We start from the raw sequence: 26,383 nt of genomic DNA on the forward strand, positions 1-26,383 counted from the left end.
TTCTTTCTCTCTCTCTCTCTTTTTTTTTTTTTTTTTTTGGTATTGGGGATTGAACTCAGGACCTCGTGTTTGCCAAGCAGTCACTTACACAGCTGAGCTAAATCCCCAACTGTACTGTATGTTTCAAAAATGTTAGAAAAGGGACATTGAACATTTTCACAACAGAGAAAGTGTAAATGTTTGAGGAAATAGGTATACTTATCCTGATTGAGTCACTGTAAAACATATACATGGCCAGGGACAGTGGCCCACCTGGAATCTTGGCACTTTGGGAGCACAGGAGGATCGCAGGTTTGAGCCTAGTTAGGGCATTTAGTGACTTATGAGAACCTGTCTCAAGATAAAAAATAAAGGGCTAGGGTTATAGCTCAGTGTCCTGAGGGACAATTCTCAAGGTCCTGAGTTCAATTCTCAGTACCACACATACAAAGTTTACATGTTTGGAAATATCTATCACATGGTGCTCAGTCCACATGTAAACTGTCACATCAATTACAAGTAAAAGAACAGGAAGCCACTTGTGATGGTGTATACCTGTAGTCTCAGCCACTATGGAGGATCCCTTGAGTCCAGGAGTTCAAAGCCAGTGTGGGCAACATAGAGGAGACCTGGTCTCACAAACAAACAAAGCATGATTTGGGACAGATTCTTAGCCTTGGGATGTCTGGAAGTGGGCATGACAGTTATTCTGGTCATACACATAATTAATTAAACATAAAGCAGGGTAAGTTCATTCTCTTGGGCTCACAGAAAGGAAACAGACGTCCCGCTTTCCTAAAGCCTTTCCTTTAGCCACTGCAATTGTAGGTTCTGTCTCAGTCCCTTTTTCTGTAGATCTGTTTAGAAGCCAGACAAATCTTTTGCCAATCTTCCAGCCCAAGAATGTTTTTCCACGAGGCCTGGGCTCCCAGTTTGCTGAAAATGTCATCTCCATGGGAGACAGCAGCCTTATCTGCAGGGTTCCGGGGAGGTGGGAGTCGGCCTTCAGCAGGCGCCTGGCTGCAATTGAAAACGCACTTTCAGTCTTAAAGATAAGCGTTTATTTTTTCTTTCCAACAAAGACAACCAGCAAAGCCCTGCACCCCCTCCTAGGGCAGTGAAGAGTGTCACAAACCTCTCTCTGCAATGCATCCTGGTCCCCTGATTCTCTGGGGACACAGTTGGGACCAGTTGCTACATCCAAGGGGGCCGGGTCCGTCCTTGTAGTCTCTTAGCAGTATGCCCTGGAATGAGTGCCGTGCTCAGTTCAATGTTTATTAAATAATTAAACTACTGTCTTTCCTGCCTCCTTCTGAGGGAAGGGTTCCTGGGCTGGCAGGAGATTCTGGTTTTCTGCCTTGCCAACATGGCTTGATAGTTCATCCCCACAGAGTGTCTTGTGTGAGGGTGGTCTCTCTGGGGTCAGTGTGACTGCCCGCTGCTCCCCAGATCCCAGGGACTCAGGACAGTGAGGTCTGGGCCCTGTGGTGCTGCAGCTTCCGACCTTATCCTGAGCCCCTTACCCCTGCCCTGCCCCAGCCCTATTCTGTGTTTAGCAGTCTCACGCCACTGATAAGGTTCAAGTCAGGCTTAGCTCCTGCCCTGGCATGAGGAATACGTGACCCTGCGTGCTTCTTGGGTGGGCCTGAGCTGTGAAGGCCTCACAACGCCAGGGCTAATGGGTGCCTGCTGCCCACAGCCCAACCAACCAATTGCCCTCAGTCTAGACCCTCCCGCAGATGGAGGCCTGACCGGACCCAGGCTGTGGCTGAAGGTAAAGCAGTAGGCCCCCCTCTCCTCCGAGACTGTGTACACAGGTGAGCTCCGTCCAGGCTGCCCTTAGAGTGGGGAGCACTCACAAAGCACCTTCTGCCCTGGACACTCGCCACGCAACTGCAATCTGCCATCCCCAGTGCCCTTTCTCCCTGGTACACCTGGGTCTAAGGCTGTGCCTGGCCCAGGAATAGACTCCACTTTCAGCCTGCCTGGTCAGCAGGCCTGACTGGTGTGGCATAAGTTTTCTCCTGGAAGGACAGATATGTGTGCCACCCCATCCTGCTGCCCAGGGCACAGCTCCTATATGGGCCTCTGGTGCCTCAAAGGTGAGAGGGTGGCACCAGGCTGGGCCTAGACATCTGGGCATCATGTGTCCTTCGACCTCCACCCTAACCCCTCTCACCCACATGAAGTGAGTACCCGCCCTCTGAGGCAAACAGTTGCCATTTGTTCACAGGGACTGTCACCCCACTTTCAGATGGAAAAACTGAGGCATCAAGTGATTAGCAGCTTGGTCAAAGTTACAAACAGGCCAAAGGTGACAGAGCTAGGTTTGAACACGCGTTGATCTTTGTGCAGGGTGATCCCAGGGCAGACAGCGCGAGCCAGCAGATCTGGGCTGGGCTCCCTCTCTGGGAGGATGAGCCACACACAGTCTTTGTCCCAGGAGGTTTCTGTGTCTCATGTGCATCCAGGGCTTCAAGTAGAGAGCTAACTTAGGTGGAGGATTAAGTGAGGGTCAACTCGCATGTGGACGCCCAGCTGAGCTGAGTCAGTGTGGTTCTGGGTGTGGAAGATCCACCTAAGCATTGCTGCCAAAATGTCATAGAATGAAAACATGAGTGACAGAGTGCATGCTGCTGATTTTCCATGGAAGGGTCTTACCCCAGAATCCTGGAGGCCTCCCCTGGGGTTCGCCCATGGGGGTTGCCAGAGACTCCACGGCATCCCACCTCCTGCCCACCTCCAACCTTCAGAAGAGCAGAGGCTGCTATGCTTCAGCTGCTGCTCTCTTCAGAGGCCTTCAAATCTTCACCTTCACCTGAGCATCATCTCCTGGCTCTCAGAGCAGACTCTCTGCCTTCAGCGCTGGCCCCTGGGCTTCTGGATGCAGACCTTCTGTGTTTCATCTCAGAGCCCTTGGCCTTCTGATGTAAGCTCATAGGGAACATTGCTGGGGGCTCCAGACCCTCTGCTGGATTCTTTGGCTCTCAGGAGCATGGACAGATCTCTTGTGTTCTTCTGCATTTTACTTCTGGGTGAATATTATAAAATAATACTATAAAGGATGTGTCCTGTATTAAACCTATTCCCTTTCCCTTGCAAGCCCTGAATACAACATCTTATCAGCACCTTCCTGACCCTCCCAGCCATTTTTTTTTTCCCATTAGTGGACGGTTGCTCTACCACCCAGGGGCTCTACCACTTAGCTTCATCCCCAGCTAATTAATTTTTTATTTTGAGACAAGGTCTTGCTAAACTTCCCAGGATGGTCTTGAATTTGCAGTCGTGCCTTAGCCTCTCTGAGTGCCGAGATCACAGACGTGTGCCTCCATACCTGGCTTCTGGCCTCCTCTGTTCTGGTCAGCCTAGAGCAAGCTGCTCTTAGTTCAGAACCCTGAGCACAGTCACTGGCCGGGGCCCATGCAGCCTGTGATTAAAGGAGCAGCAGTCGCTGGGCCAGCAGTGCAAACAGTCTCCTCTTCCCTGGATAGCAGAGCCCTGGACCCTAACCCTAAGCCTGAATACCACGCCACAGAATCCAGTGTCATGTAGGCCAGGGCTGCTCCTATCAGGACTGGGCTGCTTTTCCCTGAATCCTGGCTGGCCTGTGGCATGTCACAATTCTGCCCTCCCTGTCTCGAACCCACAGGCCACCATGCTGAGAGAGACCAGGATAAAGACCATTAGGACAGAGGCCTGGCCCTCAGCCCTAACCCCAGGCTGTTGCATAGGTGGGAGGCTCCCAAGGACCCTATGACCCCAGATAGTGGCTATAGCCAAGCTCAGGCAAGAAGAGGCAAGGGCCATCTGGTCACTCAAGCATCCTAAGAAATAAGGAACCACTGTCATTTTGACAGTGAGATTCCACACACCTCATCTGATAGCCCTGAAGTAAGTCCATCAGTCTAGCCAATATTCTAATGAAAATGAAGAGTAGCAGTGGTAGTTTCTTTTTTTAAATCAGTACCGGGGATCAAACTCACTTGCAAGGCAGGTGCTTATACTGCTGAGCTAAATTCCCAGCCCTTACAGTGGCAAAGTTTAAGAAAGACTTAATCCCAGAACTTTCAAGGATGAGGCAGGAGAATCCTGTAGGCCACATAGTGAGTTCAAAACCACTTAAACTACATAGTGAGGCGCTGACTTTAAGAAAACAAAAATTAACAACAACTGAGCTTCTTTTTCTCATTGTGACTTTTGATTACAAGAAATAGAGTCTCTCTGACTGATGACTGCTCACAGGTACCCCAGGACCTAGTCCTCGTGGAGAGAGCATCTGCTGAACTGAGCGCGTTGTTCTCAAAAAACAGACACAGAAGAGTGCCACGGACCTAGGAAAAGGCCCATGGGCCAACTGCAGGTCAGCGCAGCAAATAATCTTTATCCTTGGCCTCTGTGGGCTTTAGGCCCCATCCAGGGGTCACCTCCTCCAGGAAGCCACCCCTGATTCCTATCAAGGTCCCTCCTGGAGCACACTCAGGTCTCCATGGCTTCCTCTGAACACTGCAGGGCCCTGACTGGCTTTATTACCTTTGTCCTGGCACATCAAAACCAACTCAAATAACTGAAATTCTAAATAAACCTCTCACTGGCCTCTCTTCCACCATCTCCACCTCCAAGGCCTACTCTGTACTCCAGCTGCTCTTTCCTTTCCCTTCTTGACAACCTCTGCCCTCCCATCTCTATTGTCCCTAGTATCTGTAGCAGCCTCCAAACTTTCCTCTGCCACCAAACCTCAGCATCTTTCCCCATGATGTGCCACTGACACCAAAGGCACACAGCTCAAAAATAGAACCTTATCTCCGCTCCCACCTCTCTGCAGCACCCCCACCCCCTTCCCAGGCTCTGGAAATCTGGATTTCCTCTGTCTCTCCCCACCCCCAGATTCCACTGTCAGGCAGCACCCTGAGAGTCCTGGACACCCTCCTCCCCCGCAGCCTGCTGCACTCCTGTGGGTGTCAGGGATCTGGCACAGCTGCCTCCAAAGACACAAAAGCCTGTGAGTCAGAGCTCAACACAGGAGTTAAGCACTTTAAAAGTTTGGGTGCAGGGACCTGGCCACGTAGCCCTGGAAAGTTGTAGAGTCCAGTGTTTCAGTCTTGTAATTCTGCTTTAGTCTTCTCATTTATTTTTCTCCAGCTCCCACTGTCAGGTGAACAGCAAAGGCTAGAGGTAGCTGGCTTTGGACTGATCTCTTTCCCTAAACTAGCTACGCTCTGGTAAAAGTTTCCCTTGTGATAGTTGTTTTTTTATTTTTTATTATTTTTTTTTAACTTTAGACAGGGTCTTGCTGGTCACTAAACTGCTCAGGCCTTGAACTTGAAAAGTTGTAACTCCCAACCTGTTACATGTCAGGTTTGTGTTCCCTAAAGCTGAAGAATAAATTCTAAGCGGAAGTTAATACTAGAAAACTTTACTGAGAGAGAGACAGCCCTTGAGAGACAGGAGGGGGCCCAAAAGTGGGCTGCCAAGGAGCCCACTTCTCAAAGGAAGTTTTATAGAACAAAATCACACTGTGGGTACACTGTGGGACAAAACTATGATCAATCAAGATTATATGGTTAGCTAAATCTGGTCCATCAGCAGATGAGTGGATAAAGAAAACAGCCCTTGCTACGAGGGTTGAGAAATGGAAGAAGAAATGTGTCAAGAATGCAGAATTGCGGTAAATCCACTGCAAGAGCTTTTACAACCCTAGGCACGCCACGTGGAGCAGACCAGGATTTAGGAAACAGATGCACCAAGTACGGGAAGTCAGAAAACCACCGAGCCAGTGGGAGTGGGAGACAAGCGTCTGCGAAAAGCCTTTCCGCGGGGACGCAAATGCTACGAATCAGAGAGGGGAAGGAGTTTGAATGCGGCGGCCAGCGGCACAAGAGCGCTCCGCCAGGCTTTTCCTGGGTACAGCAACGCCTCCTTCGGGGTGTGCAGCCCGGGGCCTTTCCTTTACTCGCTCTCGGGAGCAACAGAGGCCGACAGAGCCGTTCACCTCCTGGTCCTGGATGAGCGTCCTAGCAGCTACGAACGGCTCCCCACAGCTCCCCACAGCTCCCGAGCAGCCAGCCACGCGCCCACACGCCTTTCTTGGCGCGTAGGCATGCGCACGGGTCGCACCGCGCCGGCCCCGCCCTTCGTTGCCCGGGGAACCAGGGGGCGTAGCTCCGTGTCCGGGGCGACTGGGCGTGCTGAAATCCGGATGCGGTGGGCAGTGATTGACAGAGTGGAGAGGGCGGCGATTGGCGGAATGAGAAGAGGTAGGGCGGGAGCACGGAGATTGGCGGGAGGTGGCGGTGGGCAGGCTGAGCGCGCGGGGATTGGCGGGATGCGGCGCGCGGCGCGGTGAGTGAGGTCCTGGCGAGCCGGCTGGTGTGGGGCTGCTGGCCGGTGTTGGGGGGCCAGGGCCGCCGGCTCCAGTCTCGAGGCGCGTCCCGTCCCGCCGCGTGGGCCCGAGGTTGGGGGCCTGGCAGTGGGTGGCACCGACGGCCGCCGCGTGCTGCGGAGCACTGTTGGGGCGCTTCCAGCACCCTATGGGCCAAGGTAGACCCCGCTTGCCCGACCGGGTCTGCCCGGTAGAGACAGGGCCCGAGCAAGCTGCAGAAGTTTCACATAACTGGACCAGAAAAAGTACACAGGAGTCATTTCAGAACATTTCATGTACAGTCCTTGTACTACCAAATCCTGCGTCCTGAAGGTGCAGGTTGTTAGACTTAATAAGGCGGGCCTTGGTACTGGTACTAAATATAAATAACTCCAGGAGTAAAGCAGAGTCTCAGTCCTGAAGCTTACGATCTAGTTGAAGGAGGCAGACAAATTTAAAATGCAGATGTTAGAAGGCAAGTGCTGTAAACACTGTCAGTTGGAAACGCACTGGTATGGGGCGGGATGAGAGGGATCGAAGCTGTAAACCAGGTGGGGCCGAGGTGAGCTTTGAGGCGAGTGCAGAAGAACCTAGTGCAAAACAGCCGGGGAGCTGAGGATCCATGTGGGAGAGCAGCCAGTGGGAGGGCTGCGGCTGCTGCGGCTGTGGAAGGTACAATGTCATATCAGGGAGGGTCAGGGATCCCATTTGGGGTGGGCTAAATTTGAGACCCTGAGCCTGGTGTGGTGGCTCAGGCCTGTAATCCCAGCACTCAGGAGGCTGAGGCAGGAGGATCATTGGGCTACAAAGTGAGCTCAAGGCCAGCCTGAACTGCATAGTGAGACCCTGTCTCAAAAAGACAAAAAACAATTGAGACCCTGATTGTTGTCCAAGTGGAAGTTGGAAGCAGGTAGTGGACACCTGAGTTTGGAACTTGGAGAGTGTTCCAAGTGGGACAAACCCTCTCAGCTTTCCTCTTCCTTTCTGGGTTAGGCTTCTGGGTGTCAGGGGCCACTGTGTCCATTACTCTTCTTTCCGGATGCCCTTTGGGTGTGGTCGTTTGCCTGAGACACTGGGAGAGCCACTGCCTTGGTGGCAGGGATTCGTTTGTGTCTTTCTAGGAATCCTGCGGGCCTGGGCACAGCCATCTGGACAGTGGGCTAAAGAGTACAGCCATGTTTTCTGAGCAGGCCGCCCAGCGGGCCCACACTCTGCTGTCACCACCATCGGCCAGCAATGCCACCTTCACTCGGGTGCCTGTGGCCACTTACACCAACTCCTCACAGCCCTTCCGCCTAGGGGAGCGCAGCTTTAACCGGCAGTACGCCCACATCTATGCCACCCGCCTGATCCAGATGAGGCCCTTCCTGGTGAGCCGGGCCCAGCAGCAGTGGGGTGAGTGGATTTGGGGTATGCTTCCGCCATCAGCCCAGAACTCAGAACTGTCCTTTGATCTACCCCATTTCCCAGTTATCTTGGGAAAATTAGCCTCTTTATCCCCTAATTTCTTCATAAGGTAATAATGAAAATTAAATAACCTGAAGATGTAAGGTTAGGTTCAGTTCAGAGGCTGGTCTGAATTCTAGCAGTGATGGTGAGTATTACATTGGTGGAAGGAAATGTTTGTCCTGTCCTTGGTACAAATCAAACAACTGTTTGCCCACATTGCCCCTTAAGAGCCCCCCAGCATGACAGGCTTAGCACCAGAAGCCATTGTTGCAGTCTTGAGGGACCCCTGTGTTACCAGCGTCTGCTTTTCCTCCTGATCTGTTTGGTGCTCTCCAGCGGTCACACTCATGCACTGATGGTCTCTTTCTCTTTCTTCATGAAGTAGACTGTCTTTCCCCCCATTTCTTCCTTTTATTGTTCTTGCAGCTATGCTCTAGATGGTGAAGCAGGAGACCCCTACACACATACCTTTAACTTGGGTGAAGTTGAATAATCTCTCTTATGATATACATAAAGAGTGGCTTTCCATGTGTCTTCAGATTCATTTTTCATAATCTTTTTAAACAGAGGCTTTTGTAGGTGAGATCCTGCCTTACTCACTGTCCCCAGCACCTGGCCTGGAAGCCACTGAGTCAGCTATGTCTGGGCAGCAGAACAGTGGCTACCAGAACGACCAAATCATCAGGGTATTTCTGTTCATTACCTGAGGCAAAAGTGCTGTTTACCTCTCCTCCACCTCCAAGAACCTTTTCCTCACTTTCCTTTAAGCCTTTGTGGGTACCTTCTGTAGATTTAACTGCTGCTTGGGCCCAATGTTAGTCTGTCCCACTCCCCTTTGTTTTATGGTTTTTTGATCTCACTATAGGTCAGGCTGGCCTTGAAGTCACTGTGTTGCCCAGGCTGACCTCGAACCTGTGGTGATCCCCTTGCTTCAGCCTCCAGAGTGCTAGCATTACATGTGTACGCCACAGTATCCAGCCAGTCCCACCTTGTCGATGTCCGCTCCCGGCCGGCAGGAAGGACACACGACAAAGTCTGGTAGTGGACAACCTTTTCTTTTTATTTTCCTTCTCCGTACAGCCTGCCCTGGGATCGCTCCCAGCTGAAGCCTCCTCTGGTCCGCTCCCCGCGGCTCCTTTTGTGCTTCAGTCTGCCCCAAAGCCTCTACCGGTCCGCTCTCCGCGGCTCCTTTTGGGCTTTTACTTCTGGGCTTCTACCTGGCTTCTTCTTCCGCCCAGGGGTGGCACCGGTATATATACGGGTACAGTGTCCAATCATGTTAAAGTAAGCAAGGCAAGCTGATTGGCTAACATCATCAGTTGCCAGGCAGACTATATTGTTGAGCGGGTTGTTTACGCGGTAAGCAGGAAACTAACATATTCGATGGGAGGGGTAATCTACCTCAGGCTTTGCTCTTTACCACAGGCCGCACGTCCGCCGCGCAAGGCGAGCTATCACAGACGCGGCTCCCAACATCTCCCCCTATTTTATTTTTTATGAATGTGCGCATCGTAGCCCTTCCTGGACTGGGTGCAGAGGCTTATGCCCTATGTGTAGGTCCACCGTAGGTCCTTGGCTTAGACCCTGGTTGGCCATGCCATGGTCTGCCAAGGCCCTGAGGCCCTCGTCCTTTTTCTAGGGCCAGGCACAAACTGGACGGAACCTGGATGCACACAAGCTTGCACTCATTTCCTCTCCGTAAAGAAATCCCCTCGGAGAGAAATTTAGACCTGGGCAGCATCTAACAGTCCAGCGGCTTACGTGCAGAATGGGGTAGGGCCTGGCTTAGGTAGAGTCGTGCTGGGGAGGCACGCTCTTACCCGTCATTGACTCACCTACCCTGCTGTGTATTGTCACCTTATGGAGGAGAATGAGGGATGCCCGCCATATCTAGACTCGGTCGTGGGCCAATTGAGCAAGCCATGCATATGCCTGAGGATCTTCTTGTCCATTTCGGGCTACCGCTATTTCTATTCATCTTATTGGTTGGTCTGTGATGGATCTCCAGTAGGGCAGGTCTGATCTTCAGTCGAGGGCTTTGTTGCCCGTGTCAGTCTCTCCGGTATCCACAGTGGTTCTCGTCCCGGTTCCTGTGGGAAAACACAAACCGCGCCTCGGTTCCAGCTGACCACTGGATCCGGGCCCATCCATTGTCCTGTCAGGACATCTTTCCACTTCACCCACCCTTTATGGTTGGGGGAAGGGTTGCAGTGCTCCACGGCTGGGGAGCAATTATCATTATTTAAATTTAAAAAATTGTGTGTGAATAGTGCCATGGATAATCGTGCCTTTGGGGCCAGGCCTTGGCCTACTCCCCCTTTTTGTTTTTGTAAAATTTCTTTGAGGCTTCTATGAGCCCTTTCAATGATTCCTTGACTTTGGGGATTGTATGGGATACCATGTTTTAATTGAACCTCCATCATTTTGCAGAACTCATTGAAGGCTTTGCCTATATAGGCTGGTCCATTATCAGTTTTTAATATTTTTGGTTTGCCCCATGCGGCCCAAGCTGCCAGGCAATGATTGATCACATTAGACACTTTTTCACCTGTTTCTGCTGTTGCGAATATGACGTGAGAACAGGTGTCTGTGGAAACATGAACATATTTAAGAGTCCCAAACTCCTGTATATGTGTGATGTCCATCTGCCAAACATCACCAGGGATCAAACCTCGAGGGTTTACTCCCATCGGTATGGCAGGTTTGTATGTGGCACAGGAGTCACATAGTCGCACGCTATCTCGTGCATCTGCTCTGGAAACATGGAAATGGTTTGCTAGTGTCCTGGCATTGACATGAAACATATCATGGAAGGCACGGGCTCGCTCGATTGGTGTTAGTAAGGTAAAAATCCATAACGGGCGAGTGGCAGTATCAGCAGCCGCATTCCCCTGTGCCATAGGCCCTGGCAGGGATGTATGTGCTCTTATGTGGGTGGTGAAGACCTTATGGTGTCTGTTCTGAAGCAATGTCTGGATAGACAGGAACAGTCCAGCCACTGTGGAAGTGGATCTAATTAAACTGGCAGTCTCAAGCACTTGCATAGCATTGACCACATACCTAGAATCGGAGACAATGTTAATGGCTTCTGAGAACCGTTCAAGAATCATTTTAACGATCTGCAGTTCCACCACCTGAGGCTGATCTGGTTCAAATTGTATGGTAACCGGGGGCTTGCCTAGGATCACATAGGCGCCTATCCCCGTCTTGGAGCCATCTGTGTATATTGTAGTTGCTAGGACTAATGGCTCAGAGGCAGTAACCTTTGGAAAAATTATAGGGTGCTGAGTGACAAATGACAAGATAGGGTCTTTAGGGTATTGATTGTTTATATCCCCATGGAAAACACATCTCAGAATGGCCCACGTATCTATGCAGGCAGCCAGGGTCTTGATCTGGCTGGCGGTATAGGGTACTCGGATGGCTTGTGGTCCTGAGCCAAAATGTTGGACAGCTCTATCATGCGCTTCAAGGGCCAATGAAGCGACTGCCTCCGGGTAATGCTCTATGACTTTTGCAGGTGAGACCTTAGGGTGTATCCACAGTAGTGGTCCTTTCTGCCAAATCACCGCTGTAGGCTGTAGACTAGTCTGTAGCAAACAGACATCAAAGGGTCGCCCTGGTTCAATTCTGTGTAAGGTAGCCCCACCTAAGGCTTTTTCCACTCTCTGTAAGGCAGCTTTTGCCTCAGGAGTGAGCCTCCTGTGGGAGGCTATATCTGGGTCTCCCTTCAGAAGGTCGAACAGGGGTTTGAGATCTGAATTTGGTATATGTAAATATGGCCTAATCCAATTAATGTCTCCCAATAGTTTTTGCATGTCATTTAGGGTCCTAACGCCATCCATCCTAATGGTGACCTTCTGTATAAGTCTGGAGGCGACACTGAGGTCCACACCTGCTGACCCAGGGGTGGCCCTTGTTGAAGGCTGCCACCCTGAGCTGTCCTGTCTCTGGGGCGGGGGCCCGCCTGTGAAGGGGGCCCCCTCTGGCCGTTTTTTGGCTCTCTAGCATCTTGTCCACAAATACGGTTGCCCTGAGCATCAAAGACCGACCTACACTCCTCAGCTTTGTGTGATCCCCTCTTGCATCGCCCACAAACATATGGTTCTTCATTCCTAGGGCGAGGCCTAGCATCTGCATTGTTTGGGCAATGACGTTTAATGTGTCCTGGCTCCCCGCAGGCAAAACACCTTTTAGCCTTACATTCCCCTTCTAACCCGCGAGGTCCCCTCTGCTGTACAGCCGCAGCCAGGAGAGCAGCCACTCCCGAGTTGGAGAGCGGCCCCCCTATCTCTCTGCATATCCTAATCCAGGCGTTGAGGTCCTTGTTCTTATGAGGAGCTATCGCTGCCTTGCACTCCTTTGTACATTGCTCAAAAATCAGCTGCCTTACCAGCGGTCGAGCCACTCCCGGATCAGAGAATATCTTATCGGCAGCATCTTGCATTCGGGCCACAAAGTCAACAAATGGCTCTGTGGTACCCTGAATTACTGGGAAAGAACCCTGCGACTCCTTATCGAGCGACTTAGGCTCCTGACAGCTGGTCTCTTTGGCCTCCTTGCCATTCAACTTTCCCTCGTCCTCGGAGTCAGACGACTCCGAGGCTAGAGCCCCGTCCTCCTCCTTAGCATCTTTGTTCCCCTTGACGGACCCCTCTCGGGAGCTCCCTGACTGGGCCTGCTCAGATACCCTGCGTACTTTTGTAAGCTCTTGAGAGCTTTCTCCACAACCACCCTCGCTCTTAGTGTTGCTACCTAACATGTTTCCCATCTTTTAATATGTTACTCACCGCGTGAGGCCCAAGGAATCCGCCACTTACGCGTGAGCCTGAGGGGAGTCTAAAAGCCCTGTAGGTGCGCGCCACCCAGAGCCCAGGCTTATCCCCAACTCACCTGTCTCGCAGCTCTGTACTGGAGCGTTGTCCACTTCCACGTCTCGGGGGTGATCAGTCCCCGGGCGGGCCTCCAAATGTCGATGTCCGCTCCCGGCCGGCAGGAAGGACACACGACAAAGTCTGGTAGTGGACAACCTTTTCTTTTTATTTTCCTTCTCCGTACAGCCTGCCCTGGGATCGCTCCCAGCTGAAGCCTCCTCTGGTCCGCTCCCCGCGGCTCCTTTTGTGCTTCAGTCTGCCCCAAAGCCTCTACCGGTCCGCTCTCCGCGGCTCCTTTTGGGCTTTTACTTCTGGGCTTCTACCTGGCTTCTTCTTCCGCCCAGGGGTGGCACCGGTATATATACGGGTACAGTGTCCAATCATGTTAAAGTAAGCAAGGCAAGCTGATTGGCTAACATCATCAGTTGCCAGGCAGACTATATTGTTGAGCGGGTTGTTTACGCGGTAAGCAGGAAACTAACATATTCGATGGGAGGGGTAATCTACCTCAGGCTTTGCTCTTTACCACAGGCCGCACGTCCGCCGCGCAAGGCGAGCTATCACAGACGCGGCTCCCAACACCACCTTTTAAAGACTTCGTGGAAATTAGATTCTCTTTCAGTGACCACAACTGTTGACAAAGCTCCCCAGTGGGCAAGGGTGGTCCTTTGTGTCTGGTTTCACTGTCTGTGCCCATGCTGTGCCCAGTGCTCAAGGGCCATGCATTTGGATCCCTTCTCAGCAATGTGATAATATCTACTGTCATATTGGGCTAACGTGTGTTTATGGAGTTCTCCAGTCTGAGCATGTGTGAGTCCATTTTCTGTTACAGTAGCAAAGCGCCTGAGGCTGGAGACTTCCTGCTTGTAAAATAGAGGCTTATGTAGCTCACTTCTGGCTTCAGCGTCACAGGTGGGGACTTCATGACAGATGGCAGGAATGTGTGCAAGAAGGAGAGTTCATATCACCAAACAGGAAGCCAGGGAGCTGTCCAAGGGCGCCACTCAGTGTCCTACCAGAGCTGCAGTAACTCCCTCTAAGGCAGCTCCCCCAGTAAGCACAGGACCTGCTCCGAGGTCCCCCATGTCACCACACATGAACCCGGAGAGGTGTTAGGGGGGACAAACTGCATCCAAACCACAGCTGAGAGCCACAGGTGGGAGACTTCAGTGAATGAAGCATTTGGTGGGAGCAAAGGGAGAGGAATTCAGACTCTAAGAAAGATGTGATTCTGGGAGGGAAAGGCTGGGGGCCACCCCTTTGCACAGGAAGCTGATGCTCTGGCCAGAAGTGAGGTAGGTACTCTTTGTCTGTTTCCTCTGGCTGCTGTAACAAAGACCTGCAAACTGGGTGACTCAGGACAACAGACAGCACGTCCCCTCACAGTTCTGGAACTAGAGTCCTGAAGTTGGTATGAGCAAGACAGGTTCCCTCAGGCTCTGGGGGAGGATTCTTCCCGCCTCATCTGGGTGGCTCTGCACATTCCCAGTTGTGGCCACAGCACACACTGCACTGTCTTTACACGGCCTCACCCATCCAGGCCTGTCCCCTGCCTGTGGCGGCCCTGCTCGCTTAATGTTCACCCTCCCATGAGGCCCTGGAAGTGGCCCCAGTGCTGGGCAGGGTCTCAACATGCTGAGTCTGTGCCCCCACCCCCATGCCCAGGCAGTGGTGTCCCGCTGAAGAAGCTGTGTGAGCTGCAGCCCGGGGAGAAGTGCTGTGTGGTGGGCACACTGTTCAAGGCTATGCCCCTGCAGCCCTCCATCCTGCGTGAGATCAGCGAGGAGGTGAGACCTGTGGCTTAGGGAGACCATACGCCACCCCCAGCCTGTGGAGATGGGCAAGAGGGACAGAGTTGTGGGGCCATCTGCTGACATTTGTGCCTGGCGGCCTTGCCCGAGGCCACCTCCCTTCTCTGCCTTCCAGCACAACCTGCTCCCCCAGCCCCCGAGGAGCAAGTACATCCACCCAGACGACGAGCTGGTCCTGGAGGATGAGCTGCAGCGCATCAAGCTGAAAGGTGCCATCGATGTCTCGAGACTGGTCACAGGTGGGAGCAGCCCCATGGGGGTGTGTTGGGTGCAGTGGAATGGGGAGTTGGGAACCCCAGAGGGATGGTAGGAGCTGGGCTGTCAGTGAGGCTGGCATGTTCAAGTTTGTGGGAGTGCATGTGTGGTTCAGAAGGCAGTAGATGTCACTGATGAGATGTGTTGCCCTGGCTCCCTCAGAGACAGTCCTGAGTGAGACTTCACTGGGGTAGCCAAGGGGACTGGAAGGGGGTAGGAACTCCTGGCGGTCCCTCAGGCCTGACCTCACCACCCTGCAGGAACAGTGCTGGCCGTGTGTGGCTTCGTGCAAGATGATGGGAAGTTCCTGGTGGAGGACCACTGCTTCGCTGACCTTGGCCCACAGGAGCCTGCGCCCTGCCTTGACACAGACAGGTGAGAGGCCCTTGGGGGACAGGGTTGCCTGGGGGTGGGAGGCTCCCTCGGTGCCTCACGGGGGCCACTGCTACTTGCAGGTTTGTGCTGCTGGTATCTGGGCTGGGCCTGGGCGGAGGTGGTGGCGAGAGCCTGCTGGGCACCCAGCTGCTGGTGGACGTGGTGACGGGGCAGCTGGGGGACGAGGGTGAGCAGTGCAGCGCCGCCTGTGTGTCCCGAGTCATCCTGGCTGGCAACCTCCTGAGTCCCAGCACCCAGAGCAGGGACTCCATCAACAAGGTAGCACCTGCCACACCTTCGTGCCTGTGCCTGGGGCTGTGCAACTACTGCGCTCCGATCTCCTCGGAGCTGGGGATCCTGATGCCTCTGCGCTTCAACTCACAGGCCAAGTACCTCACCAAGAAGACTCAGGCAGCCAGCGTGGAGGCGGTCAAGATGCTGGACGAGATCCTCCTGCAGCTGAGTGTGAGCAGTGGGGGCTGGCGGGGGCAGGGAGACCCCCAGGCTGCAGAGCTGCCCTGCAAGCCCTCCCGGCTCTGTGCCCTCCAGGCCTCAGTGCCCGTGGACGTAATGCCAGGTGAATTCGACCCGACCAACTACACACTCCCCCAGCAGCCCCTGCACCCGTGCATGCTCCCCCTGGCTACCGCCTACTCCACTCTGCAGCTGGTCACCAACCCCTACCAAGCCACCATCGATGGGGTCAGGTAGCTGATGTGGGGTGGGGGTGAGGGTGGGGGTGCCATGGGGTTCCTGGGAGCCCAGGCTGCCTGCTGTAGGTGAGTGGCAATAGTGACCTTCATAGTGAGCCTTGCCTTGCAGGTTCCTAGGGACATCAGGACAGAACGTGAGTGACATTTTCCGATACAGCAGCATGGAAGACCATCTAGAGATCCTAGAGTGGACCCTGCGGGTCCGTCACATCAGCCCCACAGCCCCTGACACCCTAGGTAACAGCCAGGTCGAACTGGTGGACAAGGGCCAGGGAGGGGGTTGAGGAACAGCTGTTATGGAAGCCACCTGGAGTCTTATTCCCTCTGTGGCCAGGACTCCTTAGGCTGAAGACCACGGAGTAAGCCAGCTGGGGGTAGGAATGCACATGTCCAGTGTCATCGGTCATGGGGCAGCCTGACACTTTGTCACAGTGGGGGGACAGCTACTAGCAGTGGCCTGAGAGGGGAGGGAGCTGCTCTGCATCCGTGCAGGGCCCTATGGCGGGATCTGCTTAGCATGGCCTCTTCTCAGGCTGCTACCCCTTCTACAAGACCGACCCGTTCATCTGCCTCGAGTGCCCGCACGTCTACTTCTGTGGCAACACCCCCAGCTTCGGCTCCAGGGTCATCCGGGGTGAGTTTGGCATGGGGGACCCAGGCCTGAGGGGCTGAGGATTATCTGCTCTCACCTGGGGACAAGGCCCTTGTAGGACACACAGCCTGGGATCTGCCTGGTGGCCTTTGTGTTATTGGGTGGCTCTGAGCTATGTGCCTCCACCAACCCCCCATCTTGTCGCCTGCTTACTTCTGGGAGCTTGGCTGTGAGGCCGCCCAGAACCTAAGATCACTGTCTTTGGCTGCTTCCCAGGCCCTGAGGACCAGATGGTGCTGCTGGTGGCCATTCCTGACTTCAGTGCCACACAGACCGCCTGCCTGGTGAACCTGCGCAGCCTGGCCTGCCAGCCCATCAGCTTTGCAGGCTTTGGGGCAGAGGAGGATGAGCTGGAAGCCCTGGGGCTGGGCCCCTGATGCTTGCCCAGAAGTAAGAGCCTTGTAAATAAAGCCCAAGTGTCTGAGCCCTTGGCCTGCTTGGAAGGTGACTACAACATTGAGAGCCCAGGGCCATGAGCCCTTGTCCCAAGTGCTCAGGAGCTGCTGGTCAGTGTTGTGAGCTGGGTTTATTGGTGTGACCTTGGCCTCCCTCTCCTGTCCCTCCTTAAGGCAGAGCAGGGGCCTCCATGCACTCTGGCCTGTAGGCCCTGTCGCCTCTGTGCCCTGTGGGAGGCACCCAGGGCCTCTGGCGCTGATGCTGTGTGTGTGTAACAGTGCAGGCTTGGGGATACCAGGAACGCACCAGCCCTGCTCTCAAAAGTCCCCAAAGTTCACCGTGTAGGTCTCCTCTGTTGTGAAGGGGAAGTCAAGGCCGGTGGTTTCCCCTTCTCCCTCCTCCTCCTCCTCCACTTCCTCCACGGGCTCCACCTCAATCCCATAGTCGGTCTCAAGTTCTGTCACCACCTCTGTGTAGGTCTCGGTCTCCAGCTCCTCCCAGCCCTCTGTGATATGGGGTAGGTAGTCCTGGGGTCCTCGTGTGGGGCCGGGCGTAAGGACAGGGACAGAGGTGGGGGCAGGGGTGGGGCCGAGAGTGGGAGTGGGGATCGTGGTGGAGGCTGAGGTGGCGTTGAGTCGCCGCAGCCGCATCTGTTCCCGCAGCCGCAGCCGCTGCTGAAGGCGCCGCTGCTGCAGGCGCCGCTGCTGGGGGGTCATGGGGCGTGAGGGGTCCACACGGAGGATGGGCCGGTTCCCGTTCATGGCCATGATCTCCCGGATGCGCTTCCAGTTGGAGCGGGCCAGGATGAAGTTGCATTGGGTGGCCCCGATGTCGTAGTCCACGGTACAGGTCTTGGCGCTGGGGGTGTAGCCTTCTGCGTGGGCTGTCACGCGGTACTCACCAGGGTTCAGGATGCGCCAGTAGTCTCCACCACTTGCTGCCAAGGGGTTGAGACCGGTGACTGTCACAGGGCCACAGCCCTTCAGCTCCACTTGCCACTCTGAGCCCTGCCCCATGGTTCTCCCACAAATCCAACTTCCTTTCTGAGTCCACCAGGCCCTGTCCCTGCTTTGGCTGTGCAGGGCCAGGGGCTTGCTGGGCACCGTGCCACAGCCACACACACAGCTGGGGCTGGGCTGGGACATGTCACCCAGGGCGGCCTGGTACCTGTCTTCACACCGTGGTTGATGCCACTCACGGAGATGGTGGCATTGGCAATGGGGATGCCTTGCTCATCTGTCACCACGCCCTTGATGCCGCGGTGCACCTGTAGGAGGGACACAAAGTATGGGGCCACACAGACACCCCTACGTCCCTGCTCCGTGTCTGTTGCGCCCACCCCTGGGTGCCAATGGCACCCACCTGCTCCATGAAGGTCAGCAGCGCTTCCTTGTTGTTCTCCCACTCGCGAGGCAGCTCGCTCTCGTGCGGGAACTTGTCGCAGCCCAGGTAGATAGACAGCTCCAGGCAGTTGGTGTGCAGGTAGCTGAAGTCGTTGATGGCTGGGCAGACATGGACCCATGGTCACCCCCGCCCCAGGCCAGGTGCCCCTGTGTCCTGGCCCCCACAGCCTGACTCACTGCCCGAGCGGGGGTTCCATTTGGCGCCATTGATGATGCCCATGCCGTTGGTGTAGTCCTGCGCCTGGCATCCTCCGCGGTAGGGCTCAGTCATGGTGAGGTGGGCGGAGGCGAAGGAGATGGCCAGCCACCGGAAGATGGCATGGTCCGGGGTCTCCTGTGCCTCGGACACCTCATCGTCATCCTCCCCTCGGGCGGCCGCCATGGCTGCCGCCAGCAGCTGCTCCTGGCTGGGCGTGTGGGCCATGTCATAGGGGTAGGACACAAGCCGCTCGCCACCGTTCAGGTTTGCTCCCAGTACAAAGGGGTTCTTCTCCATCCAGGCAATGATGGCCCGGACCTCTGTGGACACCTGGGGTTGCCACCAGGAGTTAGGGCTCCCATCAGCACTGCTCCACTCCCCACAGCCCGCCAGTCCCCCAGCCCCTGGATCTCCAAGGCTCAGCCAGGGCTTGCTCCTCACCGTGGCATCTGGGGATAAGTAACGTTCAGGGATGGGCAAGTTGTTGTTGGGGACATGGTAGGGGACCCATTTCCTCTCCTCAGCTCCCCAGAGCACGGAGGTGAGATCCGGGAAGTCCTCAAAGATGTCAAAGCCTTCCTCGGTCCACAGCCCCAGTGCCCAGTTCCCGAACTCGGAGCCCTGTGGGCAGTTGCCACATCAGCCTCAGCCACCAGCACTGTCCCCAGCCTCCCTGTGCCACCCCCAGACCCCTGCACACCCACCATCTGTGCTGCCACCTCATAGCCATCGGGGTTCAGTGAGGGCACCAGGTGGATGCGTGTGTCCTGCACCAGATTGCGCACACGCGGGTTCCCGTCTCTGTACTCACGGCACAGGTACTGCATGAGCAGCAGCAGCAGCTCGCGGCCCAGCACCTCGTTGCCATGGATCCCCGCTGTGTAGCGGAACTCGGGCTCCCCTAGAGGGCAGAAGCCACAATAAGCACTCAGCCCACGAGTGGGGACGGCTCAAGCTTATAGTGTCCAGCAAGCCAGGCCTGGACCCCTGAAGGGAGAGGCCATGAGCTCTGCTGTCGCTAATGGCCAAGCTGCACTGCCCCTGCCACAGTGGAGGGGAAGTGGAGCCTGCCCTGCACAGTGCACCAGGCCTCACCCAGCTCGTGCTCTCCGGGGTTGTCGGAGATCTCCATGGCGTAGATCTTGAGCCCTCGAGAGCTCTTGCCCAGGCTGTATGTGCGGGTGATAGTAGGACACTCCTCATTCACCTGCTTCATCAGCTGGTGGGGACAGGGGACGCATTACTGACCATGTCTCTGCCCCAGGCCTGGAAGGGCCACTGACCCCAGGACCTCCTAGGCACCCCCAGATCCTAGTCTCCTTCCCCTGAGCGGGGGCTGTGCCCTGGGATCCCAGGGACAAACCAGGAGGGACACAGCCCCTAACCTGGCGCATATCCTTGTAGCTGTGGTGCTGGAAATCCAGGTCATCAGTGGCCACCACCTCATTCTGTGTGTAATAGCTGTAGATGGCTGCAGAGGGTGGGCAGCAGGGCCCTGAGCCAGCCGCCCCAGCCACGCAGCCCCCGCTGCCCCCAGCCCTCAGCACTCACAGCTCACAGGGCAGCCTAGCACCTCCAGGCGCATGCACAGGCTGCCGTTCCAGGTGAGGGGGTAGATGCGGATGAAGCGGGCCACCACGGACTCCGGGAACTCGCTCAGCACCGGCGTGTCCTTGTCCACGTTCCCATGGAAGGTCTGGGGGACGGGGATGGCCTCAGTGCTGCACTTCATGCCCTGGGAGCCCAACCAGGACCAGGCAGCGGACACAGAGCAGAGGCCGGCACCCACCATTTCCTCGTAGCCATTGGTGTACATCACCCATGTCTGACTGTCATTGCTGAAGCCCACAAAGAAGGTGGTCACAAAGTCGTCACTGTGGAGCAAGCACGGTCAGAGCAGGACTGCTCTCCTACTCAGGCCCCAGCGGGGATGTCCCCCCCACCCTCTGTGGCATGTGGCTCTGTGCTGCCTGTGGCATGGGCAGTGGCCTGTCCATGCCTTGTGTGCCCCTCTGAATTGGAGCTAATGGGCCCAAGGACAGGGTGGGAGTGAGGTGGCCCTCATGGGTCCTTTTGGCCTTCCCAGGTGACCCAAGTGGGACTCAGAGCCACTGTCCACGGCCTGGGAGCCCAGCCACCTACTGGATGGTAGAGTCCCGGCCCTGGGTGATGACGCCTGTGAACCGAGTGGTCCTTCTGGTGTCCACCTCGATCCACTGGGTGTGCGGGTCGTCCTCCGCACACCACGCACCATCATAGTAGTCGTCCTCGTTGGGGCCAGCCTGTGGGGACAGCAAGGAGGCTGAGCACAGTGCGGGGGGGGGGGTCCCTCACTCACGTGGGATGCGCCAACAACTCACCCACCTGCATGTTGAGCCGGCCACGCTGGGCCCCCAGCCCATGGCGAAGCATGGAAGAGGCTCGGATCTGGTTGTCCTCGATGCGGTGTGACTCCATCCCGATGGGCGGGCACTCTAGGGCACACACCCGGCCAGCAGTGGCAGGCTCAGTCCTCCCTGTATCAACCAACCCCAAGCCCAGCACCCCAAAACCCACTGCCTCCTTCTGGGCACCCTTTGTCCACTGGCAGTAGACAGCCAGTGCTGAGATAGACCCAGGCCAGGAGCTGCCGTGCCCCTAGCCTGCCTTCCCTTCGCTGCCCCAAAGCAGGCAGAATTCCCCAATTTCGACCGGCCGCGTTACTGGGCCCCACGCCCACCCCAGCCCACTCACTGATCTTCTCCATTGGAGCCCATTCCTCCTCCAACTCCTCGCCCTTCTGGGGCCCTGCAGACCAAGAGGGGGCAGGTGGGTCACAGGCCAGGCAGCAGAAAGATGTCCCCAGAGTAGCACCCACCTTTATGGTCCTTGCCCTTCTCCACAGCTCCTTTATCCTCCGTCTCCTCCTTGGGGCTGCTGCCCTCCTTCTTGGGTTTCTCTGGAGGGGGTGAGGCAGGAGAGGCCTATCAGCCTGGCCTAGAGCTTGGGGTGCAGTGGGGTACAGCCAGGGTCACTGGGGGGCGGGGCTGACATGGGCACAGGTAGGGCTTGGTCAGGCAGGCAGAGCTGGCCTCAGGTGATGGCTGGTGGGGTGATGCCTGGTCCCACTCACTCAGCTCCTCCTTCTCTTCATCCGTCTCTGGCCAAGCATCAGGCTTGGGCGGTGGAGGCAGCGGGAAGTAGTCGTCTACTGCAGAAGAACAGCCCTGCTGAGGTCCCGTCCCTGCCCACCCTGGCTGGAGGGTTCACGGGAGCCCGAAGGGTAGGTGCAGTGGTGACAGGCCTGAGGCTGAGGCCAAGGCACATGTCTGGCAAAGTCGGGCGGGGAGTAGGCAGGGCCAACCCCAAGCCCTGATGACACGCCTGCCCCAGAGGTCTATGGTACCCCTCGGACCATGACATGCTGCACACTCACTGTCATCATAGTTGGGGATCACAAAGCCATCATCATAGTCAGGCAGCAGCGGCTTCTGAGGTGGCTCTGTGGATATGAGGAGGTGGGTGTGGGCCAGAGTCCATCCCCAGCAACCCCTTCCTCTGCCCCCGCCCTACCAATCTCTTCCTTCCTCTCCTCTGGCCTCTCCTCCGGCCTCTCCGGCCTCTCCTCTGGCGTCTCTTCCGGCTCCTCAGCCTTCTCCACAGGGCGCTCTGGCCAGAACCTCCTCCTGCTGGGCGGTGGCTTGGGCTGCTTCTGGCGCCGGATATACTCGACTGAGGGGAGGTGGGCTCTGAGTGACCAGGCTGGGAGGGCCCTCAGGCAGGACAGGCAGTGCCCGGGCCAGGGCAAACCTACTCACAGTCCTCATAGTCCTCTCTCTCTATCTGGTCATTGTAGTCCAGCGTAGGCATCTCAGTCTCCTCCTCCAGTTCTGTAGAGAAGACACCAGTGGACCACCTCACAACCCCACCTGAGCCCCCTCCAGGAAATCCCTCAGTCCAGAACCAGGGTAGCTGGTCACCAGGGGCCAGGAGGATGATGGCCACTCACCAGGCTGGTGTTTCCGGGGTGCCACATGGACCTTTTCTGGGCCCTGCCAGGCATTTGGAAAGGCACCCCCTGCAATGCAGAACCCCAAAAACAGCAGGACAGGGGCCTGTCTTGAGCACCTTGCCAGCCTAGGGCCACAGCTCACCCCATGAAGGTTGGGGCACCCCGCTGTACCCCTGGGGGCAGAGAGCTGACTGCCAGAGGGAAGCAGCAGGGCACTGCACAGGATCAGGGGCCAGGCAGCTCTCCACAGGCTGCCAAGGCCTGCCCTGGCCCAGAGAATCACCTTGCCAAGTTCATACACAGCAAGGCCCCAGAGTACACCCTGTGTAATGGGGTGTAATGGGGAAATGGAGTCCTGGAGCCCTCTTACCCCTCCCTGCCTCCAGGGGAAGCTGGAGCCTTGGAGACCCTGCAAGCCCAGCACAAACCTCCCTCCGGGACTGGCATCTCAGGGCCAGGAATTGGGGGCGAGGGCAGCGGCCACTCCTCAGTTTCTAAGGGCGCAGAAGTGGAGAACTTCCTCCCTGCGGGGGGCTTCTTAGTGGCCTTGGGTGGTTTCTCTTTGGGCTTCTTGGTGGCCTTGGGTGGCTTCTCCTTGGGCTTCTTTGTGGCCTTAGGTGGCTTTTCCTTGGGCTTCTTGGTGGCCTTGGGTGGCTTCTCCTTGGGTTTCTTAGTGGCCTTGGGTGGCTTCTCTTTCCCCTTCTTAGGTGGCCTGGGGGTCTCCTCTGGAGGGGGCTGCTTGGTGGCCTTGGGGCCCTTGTCCTTCTTCCCTTTCTTTCCTTTGTCTTTGGCCTTTTCCAGTGGTGCTGTCCAGAATACAGACTCAGATCAAACTAATGAAGCCAAAGTGGCAGCACTGAGGTTTGAACCCAGGCTTTCTGTGTGCGAGTCCAGGGCCACCAACCTGACACCTTAGCCTCTCTACAGACTAAGCACTCAACACTCACTTTCAGGGCTGAATCCTCAACAGGAGCCCGAGGGTCCACTCCTTCACCCAGTGTCACCTGCCAGTCACAGGACACACGGTTCTGTGCTGGACATGGGAGGTGCACAGAGTGACTCAGCCTGCCAGGCCTGATGGAGCAGTGGTCACCCCTGCACACACTGTCATATGAAGCAAAGGACATGGGCCCACCTGGACCCTCCCTACAGGAACAAGAAGAGATGACTCCTGAAGCCCAACAAAGAGCAAGAAATAAGGGGTCTCGGGTGGACTGAAGGCTAGGACCAGCAGTGGGTCCTGGGAGACCTGTGGATCACAGTGTACAGAAGGACAAGCAGGAAGCACATGGCTGATGATACAGTTCAGGGAGTCTGGAAGCTGGGGCCCCTGTGGGCCACCTCATGAGGATCCTCCCTGCACCCTATGCAAGGAGCTGCAGATGCCACTGGGAATTTAAGGGTGGTGGGAGACTCAAGGGCCGTTTAGCCAAATACAGAAATTACAAAACACAGGAGGGGGCTGCCCTGGTGGCATCTAGGTGTCCTGGACGGCAGGGCCCAGCCACTACAGGGCACAGCCAACAGGAGCTGCAGTGGAGGTGCCAGTGGAGGGGGAAGCTTCAATTTAAGGAATGGGGCAAGGTGCTTCGGCCTCTCCTGGGAGAGAGATCATGAGATCCCCTGCCACCTTGCCAAGAGCCTGATAAACAGTGAAGATTTACTGACACAGATTACGTAAGAGCCTGGGTTACATGCCTTGGCCATGCATCACATCACTGGACTCTCCTGGAAGCTGGGACATAGGTCTCCTGTCCCGGGTGTGGTGTGTGCTCATCCCCGTGGCCCAAGCCCGGACCCCAGAGAGCCTGAGGACCAGCACATAGACATCCCCACCCAGGGAGCCTGTGGCTGGGTGCTGAATGTGCCCTCCTGGCCAGTGTCCCTCCTAGCCAGCGGCCAGGAGGGGGAGGAAAGATGGAAAAGTCGGGGAGCCCTGCTTACTCCTGAGGAGTCTGCCTGCCCTGGGTTTTCACCTTCTGCGCCACCTTTCACCACCACCCCCAATAGCACCGGGGTCTCACTTTCCTGGCCCCACCCAAGTCTCACTTCGAGGCCCCCGCAAGAGGTGTCTCACCAGCCCACTCTTAGTCCTACCCCCCATCTCACCTCCCTCGGCCGCCCCCGCCTGGCCTCCCTCCTGGGCAGGGCGTGCGCCCTGGGGGGGCGCTGGGGCCTCCACGTCGTAGTCCTCGCGGCGCTCGGGCTGCAGCTCCGACAGGAAGCCCTCGAGGAACTCCTCGATCTCATCGTCGGTGAGCACGGTCTGCGGGCGCCCCCCGGGGCACAGCGCTAGGAGCAGCAGGAGGCCGCCGAGCAGGGGCGCAGCACGCACGCCCGCCATGGCCGCTGGGGCCGGGAAAGACACTAGGGGTCCCGGCAGGGGTTCAGGACCCCAGAGAGGCTCGGGGTCCACGGAGAGACTGGGGCCCCGAGGCGGTGGCCGTCCGCTCCTGCCCCGCGTGGCGCGGTCCGTCCTCTCCAGGGCCAACGGCCGGGGCGGGGGCGCCGGGGCTTCCGGAGCGGCCTCCCCACCCCGGGGAGGAGGAGGAGGAGGAGAAGGAGGAGCCGGGCGCGCACGGATGGGCTGTGGGGGGACGGGGCGGTCCCGGCGCGGGCTCCTGGCGCGTCCCAGAACGCAGACTGCGAGCCTCCTGTGCGCCCAGGACCGAGGGTCTGGGGCAAGAGCCACCCAGGTCTCAGAGCGCATGGGAGGACACCTGGGGTGGGATCTGGGGGCCCAGCGCCACGAGGATGCTGGCCGCCCAGTCACGTCCTCCCATCCCCTGCAGCCCTGGCCCGCGGGCTCTACGAACCACCACCTGCTGCTTTCTTCAGTCCAGGACCTGGGGGCCGTGCCCTGTTCTCAGGCAGCTCGGGCACTGAGGTAGTGCGAGGTTGCAGAGCTACCACAGGGAAGACCTCCATCCCGCACAAGGGCCTGCCGTCACCCCCAGCTCTGCACTGAACAAATGCCTGCTTCCCTGCTTCCTCTTACCACCGTATCACCACCATCCACTTTTTTTCTTGCAGTGCTGGGCATCAAACTTTAGAGCTTGCCCATGTCAGGCAAATCCTCTACCACTGAGCTACACTCCAGATCTGGGGTTTTTTTTTTTTTTTTTTTGGCGGCGGCGAGGGGGTGGGGGTGGAGGGTGGGTGTGTGTGGGGGGGGTATTGTCTTTTAAAACAAGATTTCACTATGCAGTTCAAACTAGCCTTGAACTCACTTAGTAAACCAAACTGGCCTCGAATTTGCAGGATCCTCCTGCCTCAGCCTCCCAAGTGCTGGGATTACAGGTGTGTGCCACCATGCCCAGCCTGGGACTCATTTTTAAAAATCTGTTTTCAAGGGTATCTCCAACTATTTACATAGATCCAGGAGCACACAGAAGGATCCATTGTGGTATCTGTCTGGAAACTGGGGAGGAAAGATTCACACCACCACCACCTGATATTGCTCTAGATTTCCAGAAAAGCAAATGTCTGCTGGTGCCAGGCAGCCCTCACAGCTAAGGCCAGAGCTTCCATAGCATTCCATGCAGGAAGGAGGACACCAGAGAAAGAGCACTTGTGACTATAGGTCAAGGTCAGCAGCCATACACCAAGGTCATCTGTGATGGAGCTGGCAGGAAACCCCAGAGCTCGCAGGTGGTCACCCAGGTAGTGTTGAAAGAGGAGGTGTCAGGAAGCACCTGGGCCAGCTGGACCTGATCCCTCCTGAGGGGAGAGGCTGCTGGGCTCAACCACTGCTCCTCGGGGGAGGGGGGAAAGGACCCTCCGATGTCTCCCCACAGGGTGCCCTGACCTGGCCCCTGGGGTGAATCCAAGCGCTGGCCCTCTGATCTCAGCAAATGACCTCAGTGTGACTGCTGTGTGCCGATCACGTGGAATCTGCCCACGTGTTCCCTCTCACACCCCATGGGCC

The 26,383-nt window shown here is 56.5% G+C and overlaps 2 protein-coding genes across 6 annotated transcripts; one reads left to right on the forward strand and one right to left on the reverse strand.

Annotated features, from left to right (window-relative positions):
* The first annotated feature begins 6,236 nt into the window (after positions 1 to 6,236).
* Pold2 (DNA polymerase delta 2, accessory subunit) lies at positions 6,237 to 16,890 on the forward strand. 3 transcript variants are annotated; one of them, XM_005008789.4, is made up of 11 exons: positions 6,237 to 6,318; positions 7,459 to 7,732; positions 14,326 to 14,447; positions 14,587 to 14,710; positions 14,987 to 15,101; positions 15,182 to 15,380; positions 15,486 to 15,566; positions 15,651 to 15,808; positions 15,924 to 16,051; positions 16,347 to 16,448; positions 16,683 to 16,890. In XM_005008789.4, exons 2-11 carry the CDS (start codon positions 7,513 to 7,515, stop codon positions 16,841 to 16,843), a joined length of 1,410 nt encoding a protein of 469 aa, XP_005008846.2. In that variant the 5' UTR covers positions 6,237 to 6,318; positions 7,459 to 7,512; the 3' UTR covers positions 16,844 to 16,890. The 3 variants fall into 3 exon arrangements, with proteins under 3 accessions (XP_005008846.2, XP_063090498.1, XP_023419102.1); XM_063234428.1 differs by lacking the exon at positions 6,237 to 6,318 and adding an exon at positions 6,336 to 6,516 and having other exon boundaries at positions 15,717 to 15,808; XM_023563334.2 differs by lacking the exon at positions 6,237 to 6,318 and adding an exon at positions 6,340 to 6,516.
* An 83-nt stretch (positions 16,891 to 16,973) lies between these two features.
* Positions 16,974 to 24,960, reverse strand: Aebp1 (AE binding protein 1). 3 transcript variants are annotated; one of them, XM_013148230.3, is made up of 21 exons: positions 24,565 to 24,960; positions 22,884 to 23,261; positions 22,453 to 22,521; positions 22,262 to 22,333; positions 22,017 to 22,175; positions 21,880 to 21,945; positions 21,577 to 21,651; positions 21,322 to 21,402; positions 21,198 to 21,251; positions 20,829 to 20,938; positions 20,607 to 20,746; positions 20,254 to 20,338; positions 20,016 to 20,160; positions 19,850 to 19,935; positions 19,560 to 19,683; positions 19,169 to 19,365; positions 18,906 to 19,085; positions 18,443 to 18,794; positions 18,225 to 18,364; positions 18,030 to 18,129; positions 16,974 to 17,799 (listed from the first exon to the last, which is right to left on the reverse strand). In XM_013148230.3, exons 1-21 carry the CDS (start codon positions 24,797 to 24,799, stop codon positions 17,180 to 17,182), a joined length of 3,468 nt encoding a protein of 1,155 aa, XP_013003684.1. In that variant the 5' UTR covers positions 24,800 to 24,960; the 3' UTR covers positions 16,974 to 17,179. The 3 variants fall into 3 exon arrangements, with proteins under 3 accessions (XP_013003684.1, XP_013003683.1, XP_013003685.1); XM_013148229.3 differs by having other exon boundaries at positions 21,577 to 21,654; positions 24,565 to 24,959; XM_013148231.3 differs by lacking the exon at positions 22,453 to 22,521 and having other exon boundaries at positions 21,577 to 21,654.
* Between the last annotated feature and the right edge of the window lie 1,423 nt (positions 24,961 to 26,383).

Source organism: Cavia porcellus, unplaced genomic scaffold (genome assembly GCF_034190915.1).
Source record: "Cavia porcellus strain 051 isolate PalLab524CR breed Dunkin Hartley unplaced genomic scaffold, mCavPor4.1 scaffold_23, whole genome shotgun sequence".
Classification (NCBI taxonomy): domain Eukaryota; kingdom Metazoa; phylum Chordata; class Mammalia; order Rodentia; family Caviidae; genus Cavia; species Cavia porcellus.

Bases quoted from the DNA above. Each gene is read 5' to 3' on its own strand.
- Pold2 (XM_005008789.4), top strand. From the start codon at position 7,513: ATGTTTTCTGAGCAGGCCGCCCAGCGGGCCCACACTCTGCTGTCACCA. The intron at 14,448-14,586 runs GTGAGACCTGTG...TCTGCCTTCCAG, and splicing joins TGCGTGAGATCAGCGAGGAG to CACAACCTGCTCCCCCAGCC. The intron at 16,449-16,682 runs GTGAGTTTGGCA...GCTGCTTCCCAG, and splicing joins CGGCTCCAGGGTCATCCGGG to GCCCTGAGGACCAGATGGTG.
- Aebp1 (XM_013148229.3), bottom strand. From the start codon at position 24,799: ATGGCGGGCGTGCGTGCTGCGCCCCTGCTCGGCGGCCTCCTGCTGCTC. The intron at 22,334-22,452 runs GTGAGTGGCCAT...TCTTCTCTACAG, and splicing joins ACCCCGGAAACACCAGCCTG to AACTGGAGGAGGAGACTGAG. The intron at 20,747-20,828 runs GTGGGTGAGTTG...CTGTCCCCACAG, and splicing joins GTGGCCGGCTCAACATGCAG to GCTGGCCCCAACGAGGACGA.